The sequence below is a fragment of the Melanerpes formicivorus genome, unplaced genomic scaffold, assembly GCF_026170545.1.
Source record: "Melanerpes formicivorus ecotype bairdi unplaced genomic scaffold, bMelFor1.0.p_v2 SCAF_131, whole genome shotgun sequence".
NCBI lineage: Eukaryota > Metazoa > Chordata > Aves > Piciformes > Picidae > Melanerpes > Melanerpes formicivorus.
This window is the reverse complement of record NW_027142483.1, coordinates 1,090,212-1,106,059: the sequence shown is the minus strand read 5'-3', so window position 1 is coordinate 1,106,059 and position 15,848 is coordinate 1,090,212. Positions and strand designations below refer to the sequence as shown.

Below are 15,848 nucleotides of genomic sequence, written 5' to 3'. Positions count from 1 at the left end.
ACCAAAGTGGCTGCTTCGTGCCCAATAGGTTTCCTAAGGAAAAAGCACCGCTTCCGACTGTTGTGTTTCTACTATTTCTGGCCCTGCAGCCACTACTGAAACTGGAGGAAGTGGTCTGCTTTGTCTGAGAACTTGCTCACTTCTAAGCCTTTCTACATGTGAGCAAAGCCAGGTTCTTTCCCTGTCTCTGGAGGATTTTCTCTAACGCAGGCAAAGCTGCAGTTTTTCAACAATAGCTGCTGTACAGCCCCCAGCCCTCCTCACATGTCTGCAGTTCACTCTGCGAGCCAAGAGATGAACTGCTGGAACTTGGCTGGTGTGATTTTCCTCCATGGCCATTTTGAGCCTGTTTCACTGAGCAGCTGAGCACAACACAGCTCACCCCACCTGAAGGCTCTGTGGGTAATCCTATAGCAACAGCAAACAAATACAGTGAGGAATTTCCCCTTTGCTGAGAAGCTCTGCTGAAAGCAGAGTGGGAAACCACACAAGGGGAGTACACAGCTTGCTAAAAACCAGCTCCAACCCATTGGCAAATATTTACTAGCATCTCCTCTGTGTGTAGTGGGATTTGCTTAGATGCTTTTCTCTCACAGCTCAGACCTCAAGCAAGAGGAAGTTCATTAATTTATTTCAGCTGCATTGCTGATGTGCCATGAGCAATTTCTAATAGCTAGTTTGCAGTTACTTATTTCTTCTGAAGACACAAAGAGGATAACAGCTGGAGCTGTTTGGCTGTGTCTTAGTTTCCTATCAGAGTTCAGAGTTTCTTGTCCAAAAGTAGCTGGGCATCAGCTGAAGGGACACTGTACCTGTCACAGGACCCTCTAGCCCTTTGCTTTTAACTGTGACTATACTAACCAGATCCAACTGCTGCTGTCTCAGAAGCCTGCCAGGCTGTGCTTTTGTGTGTGTGTGTGATTGGTTTTACCCTCCAGAGGCCATGGATTGTTCTTTCTGTCTGTCTGTGTCTCAGCCACATACATCACTGATGCCACCTTCCTCAGGAACTGGCCTCTAAAGCATTCTTAAAAGCAACCAGACAGCTGAATAACCTCCCCTATTTAAAAAAAAAAAAAGGGCAAATTTGAATTTGATCAACTCTTTTCTCATTCCTCTTGGTAAGAGTTGATATGAGCACTTCAGGGTATTTCACACCTTTTAAATGAACGCTGTTTCCTGTGCTTATAAATGTGAGCAGCTGGTAGTCCTTTTATTTTCCCCAGGGTGGCAAGAGCAGCAGCCTTTGTCTGCTGCGTGCAGGAGGGGATGCTGATCCCACCTTGGAAAGGGCCAAAGAGAAGCAAAAACTCCTTACTTACTTGGCAAGTGCTGGCAGGGGGCAGGGGCAGGGCTGGCAGAACGTGGGCACTCCTCCGACCACGTCACCAATGAAGCCATCTGGGCAGCGCTCGCAGTGCTGTCCTGTTGTGTTTCTCTGGCAGTCCTTCAGGGGAAAGAGAGAGAGGGGTGATAATATTTGCAGAGAGAGAAAGGGGCATTTTAGAGAAATTCATGGACAACATGGGTGTTAAAAGGGCTGAGGAGGTATGTGCCCTAATACAACAACTGTGAATCCTGGTGGAGTATGAAGCAGAGACTTCAGAAAGAGGCCAGGCCAGGTGCCCTCTCCAAACAGCATCTGCTGGAGACCCCATATGGGATACAGAGACCTTTGGTCAGGCCCTGCAGGAGATCTCTTGTGCTGCATTCAGGATTGGTGCAGGTGCAAGGAAATGACTATGGTGACCCAGTTTGGGTCACCTGTTTGGGTGGGTTGGATTGGATTGGTTGATAGGTTGGACGCGATGATCTTGAAGGTCTCTTCCAACCTGGTTTGGTTTATTCTAAATAAAGGTTTATTCTAAATAAAGTTTGTTCTCCAGCAGTCATTTAATCCCATCACAGGAGCTGCTGCGCTGTCAGCAGCAGGCAGTTCCCTGGTAGAATCTGGGTGTGGGGTTTCAGGAGAGCCTGCAAGTGGCAAGGAGTTCCCCAGCATGGGTCAAGGGGCACATTGGCCTCTCCATGGTTGAAGTTCTTCAGTGGCTCCAGGCTAATGTTTCATCTGGGTCAGTCACTACAGATTTGCAACTTACTTTCTACTCCAAACATGGTATGTTCTCTGAAGAAAAGAGTATGAGGAGAGAGGAATGTGATTAGGGAAGACATTTAATAATAATTTCACTTGCACAAGCATTGCTAAGTGAGTTTTATAGTCAAGTATTAAGTCTTGCAACTGATTTAGTGGCAAAATTCAGTCCTGGCAACATTGATGTTTTGGGTTTGTTTTCATTTCCTAAGTCTGTGTGCAGACATCATCAATCTTGCATTGAAAAGTGTCATTTTAGCAAAGGGCACTCACTCTTTTGAAAGCACATCTGATGTTTTTTTCAGCCAATCATCTTCCTTAGTTGAATCCCATTAAAGCTCCCCCGTTAGGACTCACTACTTCAGCTCAGATCCCTTTTGATTCTAGTAGACTTTGCTTGCCTTGCTGCACCTTTTATAGCCACAGAGAATCCATTGCACAGCAATTATTTATTTCACCAGGGACAGCAAGTAGAACATGATAAGGAAAGGAAAAAAGTGATTTCCCCCCCAGTGGATCTTTACATAGACTAGGCATCAATAGTTGCAGGTTTCTTCACAGTGATATTTGCTACAAAAAGGAGAGCATTTAGTATACAGAAACCCAGCAGATGATTCTGAGTAAAAGGCTCTAAAATGGGAGAATACAGAAAGCTTAACTAGGAGAGAGAGAAGGAAGGAGAAAGAAAGTTGGTTAGAACAGAGAAGCTGAGAGCAAATCAAGGCAGACTGTCAGGCAGCTGCTGGGGAGACATCCAGGTCTCACACTCTGGCAAGGGTGCACTGACCACGAGGCACATGTTTGAGCCAGAAGGCATTGGAAGGCTAAGGCAGTTTAAAAAATTGTTTGCATTTGTCATTATTCAATGAAAAAATGATGTTAATGTACCACAAGAAAGAGGAGAGCCTTGGCACTCAGTGCTTGAAGAGAAAGAGCAATCCTGTATCTGAAGCACCAGTGGGGCTGCTTTCAGCTGTAGCCTTTATCACTTTCTTTGCTGGTTCTCTGGGCAGCTCACTTCACCTGTTTTGTCCTCAGCTCTCCAAACAATACATGGCTGACATCAGAATAAATCTGCTATTGGTTTCCAGGGCTCAGATACTATTATGATGAAGAGTGGCCCAGAAAATATTGCTCCATAAATCTGCAGTGGTTTTCCTCTTTTGGACTGAAGGGCTTCAGCTCTGAAGTGCTAAAATGCACTTTTACCCCAAAGATCCTGTCAGTGGAGTGCTTGAGGCACTTCAGTAACATTTCTTTGGCTAGTTATTATGTATAAGGAGCTTTATCTTATTTAACATGTTAGAACATGTTGACACACTTGAACCTAAGTTATACTGTGATACTGTGATGTCCAGAGAATGGCAATGAGGCTGGGGAGATCTTGAGCACAAGCCCTGTGAGGAGAGGCTGAGGGAGCTGGGGTGGTTTAGCCTGGAGAAGAGGAGGCTCAGGGGAGACCTCATTGCTGTCTACAACTACCTGAAGGGAGGTTGAAGACAGGTGGAGGTTGGTCTCTTCTTCTGGGCAACCAGCACCAGAACAAGAGGACAGAGTCTCAAGCTGTGCCAGGGGAGGTTTAGGCTTGAGGTGAGGAGAAAGTTCTTCATAGAGTAATCTGCCATTGGAATGTGCTGCCCAGGGAGGTGGTGGAGTCACCATCCCTGAAGGTGTTCAAAAAAGGATTGTGGCACTTGGTGCCATGGTTTAGTTGTCATGAGGTGTTGGGTGATAGGTTGGACTTGATGATCTCTGAGGTCTTTTCCAACCTCATTGATTCTATGAACTCCTGTGGGTATTTAGAATAACATTTTTAGTGATTAAAAAAGTGCCCTTCTATTTTATGTTCCACTAGCTTGCATCTCCAACAAAACTGCTGGATGCAATAAGCTTTGGGAGAAAATCCTGAAGACTGCAGGGAAGGAGACCATCTCTGCAGCCCATGGCAGGGACTGGCTTGGTAGTTTGAGGAAAACATTTTCCTTCTAAATGGATCACTTTTGACAGAGAAACAAAGATGAGAGGAAAAAGCAGAATTCCTTTCACAGGGATTTTTTGTGAAATTGGATTCTAAGGAAGTGTTTTGCTCTGAGTTGCAAAGGATATTCTTGACCCTGGTATTCATACATGCTTTAGAATGAAAGGCATCATTTCTGGTTGATGTTATAAAGCAGACTGCATATGGGATTGCTCATGGCATTTTCTGTCTCAGTGGTTCACTCAAGTGTACTCACAGAATTCAGCCATCAGTACACCAGCAGTGCCTTGTCAGATGACAGAGTGGCTGGAGTGCATTTTCCTGTGTTAGAAAATGCCTCAGCTGGTCCTGCTACACTGCTTTCACTGAGGACCATCAATCAGGGTGAGCATTTCTACCTGCCCTTTATTGTAACTTACCTATACACACAAGATAATACATGAAAAGATGCTGTAGAGGGGTTATTAGGAATGATTGTCAGCACTGTGCTCCTGAACTCATTTGCTTGGAAAATAGAGCTGGAACTGCTGTTCTGAGACCACAAAGCACTTTGTGTGATGCAGTTCTGCTCAGCAAATACACTTCTGCACAAATAACAGTGAAAAGCTTATTGATTCTCTTCAGGCAGTGGTGCTAGGACAAGGTTCCCAGCACAAGACAAATATGCTTTTCTGTGCATGAGTATAGCTGGGAATTTGCCCCACCTTATTTTTGGAAGAGGGACTTAAGAGAGGAGCTCCAGTGGTCTTCAGAAGCACCAGCTTCATTACACATACCATCTAGGCAGTTCCAAGGAGATTGTTTCATCAGATGGCTAACATTTGGTGCAGTTTACACAGGCTGGACCTCCTCCCTAAAGTGAAAGAAAGATAGGACCTGCCACAGAATGGTGCAGAGCACCTGTGCTAGGCACATAATGGTATGGAGACTCTCCAGGGGCGACCAAAAATTAATACTCAGCCCTACCTTGGGAGCAGTTAATACAACAAAAATCCTTGGAACCCAAGGATCTTGCAGATTATCTGTGAGTATGAAATGTCCTCAACCCCTAGGAAGGACTTTTGAATATTCCTTTGCAGCTGAAAGCAGTCACAGAATCACAGAATCACCAAGGTTGGAAGAGACCTCAAAGATCATCGAGTCCAACCTGTCACCACAGACCTCATGACTAAACCATGGCACGAAGTGCCACATCCAATCCCCTCTTGAACACCTCCAGGGATGGTGACTCCACCACCTTCCTGGGCAGCACATTCCAATGGCTAACAACTCTCTCAGTGAAGAATTTTCTCCTCACCTTGAGCCTAAACTCCCCCTGGTGCAGCTTGAGACTGTGTCCTCTTGTTCTGGTGCTGGTTGCCTGGGAGAAGAGACCAATTCCCTCCTGGCTACAACCACCCTTCAGGTAGCTGTAGACAGCAATAAGGTGTCCCCTGAGCCTCCTCTTCTCCAGGCTAAACAATCCCAGCTCCCTCAGCCTCTCCTTGTAGGTCATTGTTAGAATACAGCAGGAACTGTTGAGTTTGGGGTTAATTGTTTTAAAATTCCTAATTTCTTGGTCTTCTGAGAGATGGTCTTAATTATAAGACCATTAACACCAAAAAGTGTTAATGCAGGAAGAATACACAAGGATAAGTAAAGAAATTATACAGGTAAAGTGGTTTACCTTGCTGTACAGTCTGTGTTTATTGCTGGGCCAGCAGAGGTTGATCTGAGATGTACTGTCTGGATGGAGATGTAGACTTTCCCAACTTTGGAGATGCCCTCATGTCTGAGGTTAGAGAACTGCACAGCATTGCCCATGCCAGCATGCCAGAATTTACTGCTGACCCAAAATAATAATAGGGGGAAAAAAAGAGTACTTCAGCACAGCGACTTGAAATCCAGGAGATGTTACATGCGTTATCTTTCTCATCTTTGAGGTTTATGATTTCAAGTCTTCTCTCTCCAGCCACTGTGGTTGAGGTGAAGTGTTAGCTTTCAGAATTTCTTATGGGAGAAGGAGATAAGGCACTAAAAGGAAACATTGTGCAACTTTTACGGGAGTGAAGACAGCTGTAAGCTTAAAATAATGAAGAGAGCAACAAAACTCTGATCCAGTTTGGGTCAACACACTCCCTCTGTGTCAAAGGTTTTGTTTGTAGAACTTGCCCTGTAATAAGATAAGTGGCAGCTACTGTCTTGCCAAAATCACCTGGTCCTCTACCTTCTCAGTCCCTCATTTGTCTTAGCTAACTGTGGGAAACGCTGCCAAGGAGGTGTGACAGCAATGACAGCTCTTCCTCACAGTCTTGGCCTGGCTTCCCAGATGCTGTGCAGGGAATGGAAATTGTTGTGGGTGACTGTTGCAAGTTCCCAATTGTAAACCAGTTAGGACAACAGAATACTAAGTTTAAACATAGCTGAGGGGCTGGGAAATAGCTATATCTGAGAAAATGAGTCTATTAACACTGAAGCTTTTGGCAGCTACTGCATACTAAAACACTCTGGAGAAGAGAAGGACACAACCAGATTGGTGTAATTTTGGTGAGCTTTCCAAGCATCGATCACCAAGGACACTGTAGATAGATGTAGGCCATCTTTATAGAAAGAAAGAGTGAGCTATAGACTGCAAGGCTCTCTGTGAAGCCAGAAGTACCTAATAAGCTGGAGAGTTTTGCTGGCTCCCTGCTGGCTTTTTGCATGTGCTTGATGGATGGTTGTAGATCCACTGGCGATTCTCCAGACCTGCCTTGGCAGTCATGTGGAACATATTATCCTCTCAGGCAGAACTGCCAAATCCCTTCCAACCTTTCCACTCAGCTGTAAACCCAAACGCTTAGACACAAATCATTACATGACAATATGCCCTATTGTAAAAAACTCCATAAAAGGCTGGAAAGGATACCAGAGAATTTATCCTCTACACTGCTATGATCTTTTGTCCTTTTTTCTTCCAAGAAGGCCGTATTCATACCTTTAATTTATTTATACCTGATGTTTGGATGCCTTATGTGCATACTGATCAAATAAGCAGGACTGAGATGATAAGAAAAGCACTTAGAAATGTTTAGGTAGACAGCAACAAAAGTGAAAGCAAAACATTCTGTCTTCACACCTTATTAGCAGCAACACCCAATGGACTTCATGCAGGAGAAGTGTCTGCATCCCTGTGTGCAAACTGCCACTTGCAAGTGTTACAATTTCACCCAGTTAACATCAAGCTTGCAGGAACTAGAGGGTCCTACGAGTGACTTCCTTTTCTCTCAGCTAGAAGTGAGGAAGTTACATGAAAAGTCCAAAATCTAAGATCAGTACAAAGATTTGGTGTGTCTTCCTTTGCTTTGAACTGAAGCATTATTTGGGATCTCTATTGTATTGTGTCATAAATTGTGCTGGCTGCTCTTCTTTGAACCCTTGGGCTGATTTTCTGTCCTGATAAAATCACAGTATCACAGTATCACAGTATTGCTAAAGTTGGAAGAGACCTCGAGGATCATCGAGTCCGATCTGTCACCACAGACCTCATGACTAGACCATGGCACCAAGTGCCATGTCCAATCCCCTCTTGAACACCTCCAGGGATGGTGACTCCACCACCTCCCCAGGCAGCCCATTCCAATCACCAATGACTCTCTCGGTGCAGAACTTTCTCCTCACCTCGAGCCTAAACTTCCCCTGGCGAAGCTTGAGACTGAGTGTCTCCAGTTCTAATCACAGGACCTGGTGATCGACTTCTGCACCAGTTTTATGTGGACATCTATGCCAGAAAGGTTCTGACTGTGGTAATTTGTGCTGCCTGGTTACCTCATGAGATTGTTGTTTCATTGATTGTGACATTCAATAAGCTTTTAAAGACTCGTGGATTTGATTTACACTCTATGAATAAGCTGTGAGAAGTTCTGAAACAGAATCCTAAGATAGATATTTATGTCAGCAGAAATTATAGATGGGTACTTCAACCTCAGGCATCATTAATAGGGGTTAAATCTTACTTGATTTCTATTTCAGAGCAGAAGCCAATGGAAATGTCATTGATTTGTATGCTGTGGGAACTACATTCACCAAATTGATTTGGGGAATTTGCATAATACGATGGTCTTAGAGCACTGTGTGGTGTCTGACCCTTATATTTCATCCCTTTTGAAGAATACTTTTTCATTTTCATAATCCCTTCTTCCTTTATTCAGTTCCTATAGCAGAGTTATTGCTTTTAACAAAATAATTATCTACCACCTGAGCCTCTTGTTGTCACTTTTGTGTTGTCTTCCATCGCTGTTAGCAGAGTTAGCTTTAAAAAATGGTACTTGTATTTCACATTTGAATCCTTCCATTGTCTGAACAATCATGCAGGCAAGGAAAGTTTTACTTTTGGTGGACATTAGTTCTTCTAAGCTTCTGCTAAGATCTTTGGCTAAGGACATTCCATAACATCTATGATTCGTGGTTAGGGTAACGTGGTGCCAGTGGGGAAATCATAAATGCTAAAACTTTAGAGCACTCTTGCTCCTCAAAAGGAGGGAGATAGCAGATTTGTACTGAGAGAAGCTAACTGAATGCAGAAAGCCTTATGTCTTGCTATCAGGTATGGTAGTTTCCACTGCAAGAATTGTTGCAGTGATTTACCTAAAAATTGGAGGACCGAGAAAACAGTGAGCTCTTCATACCATCTGCTCCTATCTGTGCAGAAATTCACTGCTTTTTAGCCCCAGCCTCAGCCCCAGCAGGCTTTGGGCAGATCTATCCCAGTGTTTCTCCAGAATGGTCCTTAGGGAAGGATTCTTTGTGCACTAATTCTAATGCAAATCACATTATCTACTATCCAGTCTCCTATTCCCGAATTATTTGCATTCTTTCATCTGATGTGCTTCTTCCTGCTGTAATTCAAGTTCTCTCTCTCTCTAAGCTTTTCTTCTCCCAGGCTCAGTCACATGTTGTGTTTTCCCAATATCATAGTTTTTCTGATCTTCCCTGGGAATTCCCAAATCCTCAGGTAAGTCCTGTTGCTGTAGTCTCCATAGGCATCTCTGGTTCTGTTTCATGGTATTAAACCTTTAAATCCTCATTTCTTTCTGTTTTTAGGGGTTTTTAAGTGTTTCTTTTCTCCCCCCCTTTCACTCTTGTTTCACTTAAGACTTCTCTCTATTCAGAAGTGAATGGCCTGAGCTAATGGCTTCTTAAATCAGATAAGGCATCTAATGGCTTATTTGAGCCCAAGCAGTAAACTAGGGGGTTGCTTTTAGTTTTATTCTTCACTACCTGGCTGGTTCCAAGAGTTTAGTATCCTGGAGAAGCACCAGTCAGGAATGCACATATACTTTCAGATTGTCTGCTGCTGATACTGTAACTTTGGTTTGGTTTTGTTGGGGTTTTTTTTGCCCTCAACCCTTGACATCAGCTTTGTTTTTGTAGAACAGAGGAAACAAGTCTTCTGTAGTGTTTGTAAACTAAAGCTATAACGACTTCCCTCCCTCATAAACACTTCCCCAGAAGCCTTCTGGTCACTGGAGTCATCAGAAGCAGATCTTTGTCAAGCTTTTTTTCTCTTGTTCTCAAATCCTCCATTGCAAGTTTCACCCAGGCATCACTTTCACTCAACACTAAAAGGACAATCATCCCATGAGCAAAATCCTTGTGCCTGTGGAAGAGAATAGCTGGAAATGTCTGCCAGTGTGCAACCACCTTACAAAATTTAGTATTAAAACACTAAGCTAATATGAGTTCTGCAGAAACCACCCAATCCTCTAGACACTAGAGTGGCCAGGCCATAATAATTGTTCCTGGGCTAAACAGCTGCACTGCCTTTCTCCCACAGGAATAAAAATGGGAGGAAATATGCTGTGGGGCCTGGCTCTGTGTATTTGTGTAACTAAAAACTTGATAGAGGATGAAACAATGCAAAGTATGTGAAAATTATCAGGCCATTTTATGAAAAGACAAACTGAGGGCAAAGGTTTATGACTTGCCAAAAGTAACACATGGTAGAGCAAGGAGCTCTGGGCTGTGTGTTCCTGCTTTACAAGCCTGTAAAGAGTGCACTAGTGCCCAGCTCCTGCTGTGTGGTTTAGATACATTACACTAGTAACTTCCATCCTTTGCTTTTGTGTTTTTGTGTATATTACTGCTCTGATTGCCCACTAGCAATTTGGGTTAGTTTTACTGGAATGACTTTTGCACTGGAGCTACAAGTGATCAGCTACAAGTGCTAAATCACAGCTTTCTGTATGAGCTGACACCGAGTGCGATTGAGCATATGGGAAATTGGGATGCTGAATACCTGGGAGTTCAACACCCTCTTCCCTTGTGTATTATTTCAACCTCCTCATGTTGTTCCTTCCCATCAGGAGGCTGCCATGCAGCAGAATTACAATGTATGTGCACTCACAGGGGTCACTCAGCGTTATAAATTGTTTATATGCTATACAGCACTGTGTTCAGAAAGAAAATGAAGAGAATGAAATGCATTTGAATTTAGACCTCTTTTTTTCCCCAGAGGTTTACAAGACTCCATATTTCTGATAAACTAAAAATTTTCCCCAGCATACTATTACAAATACTAGACACAGGAAGTGTTTTGAATCTGCAGAGATAATTTAAGTAAGTGAGAATGAAATTTGGCCAGGATAATCTTGTTAACATGCTGATTTGGGCCCTACTTGTGATTGCTCTTCATCAAAAATATCTCCTGTGGTACAGACACTCTTTTTGCTGTGTATTGAAACTGAGAATTAGGGTTAATAGAAGAGTCAGACCATGGCTTCTTGGGCTTGCCTGGGAAATATTTCTCTTATGTGAAGCCTCATGCAAGAGTAAAAGAAGGTGAAAGGGTTTATGCTATCATTAAAAGAAAATGAGGGAAAGGGAAAGGGAAAGGGAAAGGGAAAGGGAAAGGGAAAGGGAAAGGGAAAGGGAAAGGGAGAGGGAAAGGGAAAGGGAGAGGAAGAGGGAAAGGGAAAGGGAAAGGGAAAGGGAAAAGGAAATGAAAAAGGAAAGGAAAAGAAAAGAAGGGAAAGGGAAAGGGAAAGGGAAAGGGAAAGGGAAAGGGAAAGGGAAAGGGAAAGGGAAAGGGAAAGGGAGAGGGAGAGGGAGAGGGAGAGGGAAAGGGAAAGGGAAAGGGAGAGGAAGAGGGAAAGGGAAAGGGAAAGGGAAAGGGAAAGGGAAAGGGAAAGGGAAAGGGAAAAGAAAAAGGAAAGGAAAGGGAAAGGGAAAGGGAAAGGGAAAGGGAAAGGGAAAGGGAAAGGGAAAAGGAAAGGAAAAGAAAAGAAGGAAAAGGGAAAGGGAAAGGGAAAGGGAAAGGGAAAGGGAAAGGGAAAGGGAAAGGGAAAGGGAAAGGGAGAGGGAAAGGGAGAGGGAAAGGGAGAGGGAAAGGAAAAAGGAAAGGAAAAGGAAAAGAAGGAAAAGGGAAAAGGAAAGGGAAAGGGAAAAAAGGAAAAGAGAAAGGGAAAGAAAAAGGAAAAGGAGTACTATTATTCCGTGAGGGACCAGCAGAGAAGGCAGAAATTCCTTACCACACAGATTCCAGATCCGTCAAGGCATCTGTCAGCATTACCATTACAGTTGCAAGGAGAGCATATTCCAGAGCTGGTAAGGTAAAATCCTTCTTGGCATCCCTGCAATGAAAAAAATAAAAACTCAAGTATTGCCTATGCACAGGCATTCAGAGAGTTAGGTTTGGCTGAGAGGTGGGGGGAAGCAAGAATTACAACCACTAGGTCTTCTCACAGCACACTGCTCAAGCCCATCACAGCAGACCACACACAGAGCTGAACTCCAGTCTGTTCTTTCACTCCCTGCCATGGTGCTGGCTTTGTTACATTCCTGTATTTAAGCTGTCGGCATTCCTGCCTGTGTCCTGCCCCTGGCCAGCAGTCAGTGCCTGCCTGCAGGTGAGGAGCTGACAGAGCCTCACTGCATTTTGTACCAGGAGATAAATTAGCTAGAAATTAGGATTTTTATTCAGTAAAGAAGGTGTATTTACAGGAGAGGAATAGCCTTTACTTAAAAGAAAAGAAAAACTTCAGAAAGCTTATTTTACATTAAAGCTTTCATGAGCTTTGGATGAAGAGCCTAGAGCAGACAAAGCTGTCTACAAAGATCAGTGCTGTTGAAAGCTGGCTGGCTGTGAGAGGCTGCCAAAGCAGGGCTGTCTGTCTGTCTGTCTGTGAACCACTGTCATTGCAGGAAGTAATCAGTACCTGGCAGATACAACAGTTCTTCAACCATTCTTCATGTGACATGATCAATAAATGGGGGGAGATTGTGTGGAAGGTAAAATTCTCATTGTTTCTGAACTGTGTGACTTGTGTATATGATTTAGTACTCCAATAACTTGCCAAAGCTCACAGAAATGAAACAGAAGATTGTAAATATTGAAAAAGATTGTAAATATGAAAATAATCTTCTCTTAAATACCAGTTAGAGCAAAAGCATAAGGAATCAGAAACAGAAACAAAGCCATGGAGGTGCTCTTCTAAGCCTGGAAAATAAGGATGAAATGAAAGATTTCTGCACTGAGTTAACCATGTCTGCTGTAAACTGTGACATCAGCAGTAGGCCTAGTGCAGAACTACACAGTGATCCCTCCACTAGCTACAAAAAAACACTCTGTGAGTGCTCTTGTTAAAGAGCTGTGCTCTTGGATGTGGCTAATTAACTCTTACACAGAGTTATGGCCACATAGCTCTTGAACTTCTATGTCTACACAGTGGCGTGGTTACAGTCATGGCACACTGGGTAGCAAGAGCCAGCAATCCCAAGATTCAACTTCATGCTAGCTTCCATTCTCAAGGGTAGGTAGGTACTTCTGTGCAGCCAGATAAGCTACTTGTTTAGAGAACACTGTATCTTATGAGACAACTAACAACAGGCTCTAAAAGTGAGCTTTACAAATGAATCACGAATCCAATCTTATCCCAGAGAGCTCTGAGGAGCTGACATGGACATAAATGGAAAACTCAGCTGGCTTCACCATTCCTACACATGATATTTTATTTGGTTTGCTTTGGAAACACTTTCTTAGATAATAGCTCCTAGGATGACGAGCCTTCATACCATAACCACTTTGGGACATCTATTGTACTGCTTGTTTCTTTCAGTTGTTTAGTCTCAACTAAGCTGTAGGACTGGCTCCCACCAGACTCAGGATTTCAGCTGAGTGATTACACCACACACTGTGGAAGGCAGACAGTTAGTTTCTAAATTGGAAACAGATTCTTATCCCAGTGTCTGTCTTGGCAGTGTTTCCCTCCACCCATACAGATCTAAGGCATGTTATATTCTCTGATGCCCCTCAACTGGTGGGTGGTCCTAGCTGGTCTATTAGTGTCTGCCCAAAAGCTTTCTTGGTTTTCAGGTCTAAGTAGAACAATATTTTACTTAGGATGGTGAACATGGACAATGGAAGTGTATGAGTGTGTGTAAAGGTGTTGGTGCAAACCCTTTAGTCACCCATAGAGATCATTTCCCTCATCCTTCAACTAAGGGTCTGCCTGCGCTGCAGCCATGAGTGAGGTTTCATTTAGTCCAGTAACAGATTAAGTGCAGTTCAGTGGAACATCACTGGCTCCAGCTGTACAAGCAGGGTTGTACAGACTTTGTTGAAATCTACTGGGAGTAAGTTTGCCCTCTGTTCTGAGTAGCCCCACACCTCAGTTCCTCAAGACATCTGCCTCTGTTTTAGGTGTCTGCTATTCTATCTATCAGAACACCTCTTGGAAATTAGATAGAATCAGAGAATCACCAAGGTTGGAAAAGACCTCAAAGGTCATCGAGTCCAACCTGTCACACAACACCTCATGACTACTAAACCATGGCACCAAGTGCCACATCCAATTCCCTCTTGAACACCTCCAGGGATGGTGACTCCACCACCTCCCTGGGCAGCACATTCCAATGGCTAATGACTCAGTGAAGAACTTTCTCCTCACCTCCAGCCTAAACCCCTGGCACAGCTTGAGACTGTGTCCTCTTGTTTTGCTGCTGGTTGCCTGGAAGAAGAGACCAACCCCCTTCTGGCTACAGCCTCCCTCCAGGTAGTTGTAGACAGCAATAAGGTCTCCCCTGAGCCTCCTCTTCTCCAGGCTAAACAACCCCAGCTCCCTCAGCCTCTCCTCACAAGGCTGTGCTCAAGGCCTCTCCCCAGCCTTGTTGCCCTTCTCAGGACATGTTCAAGAGTCTCAATGTCCCTCTTAAACTGAGGGGCCAGATGAAGTATTGTAAGTCACCTGGATATTTTTTTGACAACATTCCCCTCCCCCATTATTCAATTCATCACAAAACCTTGGGAGGTTTCATAGAGTTTTAAACCGTGGGTTGCACTGATTTAAACCCCAAATTAGGTATTGACAATCAGTGCTATGAGGAAAGAGGGGGAAATGAGATCCAGCTTGTTTTCTTTGGGCTCAGAAGTTTTCACAGGCATTCTCAAGAATTCTGATGTATTTTTGTTGCCCCTTGCCCTTCTAGTGATAATGGAGTGATTGGTAGTTGTTCCAGGGCACGAGCCAACATCATATGTATAAAAAAAGAAGTGCCAGTGTTCAGCTAATTGAGGGGAGGGATTCAAATGGCCAAATGTTCTGGGAGCATGAAATCATTGCACAGAAGGCACAATCAGGTCTGGGGAAAAAAAATATGGAAATACCCTCCCTGAAAAATTTCTGCAGGCAATTGAGTGAGGAACATTTCCTTCCACTGGCTGTTTCTCAATGGTGAAGACAATTTGTAGGCCAAAATTCTAGGTCTGCAGTAATGATTATGTCTTCACAATTATTAGATTCTTTTTTTTGCTCAAGGGACAATGTTTGTTCCAGTTCAAGCTGAAAAATCCAATCTAATGGGGATCTTACTGAGCTCTTGAAAATCTTTTACACCCATGCTGCATTTATTCCACCCCCCTTGCATCTGGATTTAATTATTCCATTTCTTAAAAACAAGAACCAGCTGCAGTGCTGGAAATGCTGTGGAGCCTCCAGGCATACTCTGGTTCTTCAGACCCTTCTGCTGGCATGGGTGCAAGATGGGACTGAAGGTGGAGACTCTTATCCCCATACACAGTTTACTCCTACATTATATTTAAGCCGGTCCACTGGCTTCGTTGTATCTGCTTCTGGTCTGTGCCTACATAACTGAGGGCAGAATCAGGTCTCCCTTCCCTTCTGCCAGCTAGCAGCGGTGGTGCAGCTGTGCAGGGCTGGGTCTGTTTGCAGTGTCCCTGCCTCTTGTGACTTGCTTTTCCCAGAAGATTGCTGTGCTGGTAATGTGCAGAGTGTTCTCTGTGGTTACATCTGCATCAGCCAGCTGAAGACTTGGTTTCAGGCACGGGCTTGTGATCATCCCCACACTGACTGATGCTTCATTTTCTGCTCTTGATTTTGCTCTTTAAAGGATTGTGATTTTCCTGACAGTGTCCAGGCACTGCCCAGAGCATGGCATCTTTTAGGATGTGTTCCCACAAGGCTGTCTGTATGGGACTAGTCTTTTCAGGGCAAACAGCGAGAGAACTTCAGCATGTGGACATGGACTGGGTTATGCTACTTAACTAGGAGGTCCCCATGCTGCTTTATTCAGTAATTCAGATGTAGCCATTGACTCTCTCATCTAATGTTAAGAAAACATGGCATGTTTCTTCAGTTGGTACTGGAAATGATGATTTTTCTGCATATATAAACACACAGAGGGTCTCTTTCTTCCACAATAGAAGGTTCCCTTGGATCCACACCAGTGTTTGTTGTTTCCAGAGCTTTCTCTTGAGTGCTGGAGTACAAAAGGGGATGTCACTTCACAGTTAAATGGTTTACT

The 15,848-nt window shown here is 43.8% G+C and overlaps 1 protein-coding gene across 1 annotated transcript in view; it reads right to left on the bottom strand.

The window, feature by feature from the left end:
* LAMA4 (laminin subunit alpha 4) overlaps positions 1 to 15,848 on the bottom strand; it is an 87,202-nt gene that overhangs the window by 56,466 nt on the left and 14,888 nt on the right. Inside the window, exons 2-3 of the mRNA XM_068168093.1 lie at positions 11,558 to 11,659; positions 1,323 to 1,447 (exon numbers count right to left, since the gene is read on the bottom strand). Of these exons, the coding sequence (XP_068024194.1) occupies positions 1,323 to 1,447; positions 11,558 to 11,659 (227 nt within the window). The remainder of the gene's footprint in view (positions 1 to 1,322; positions 1,448 to 11,557; positions 11,660 to 15,848) is intronic.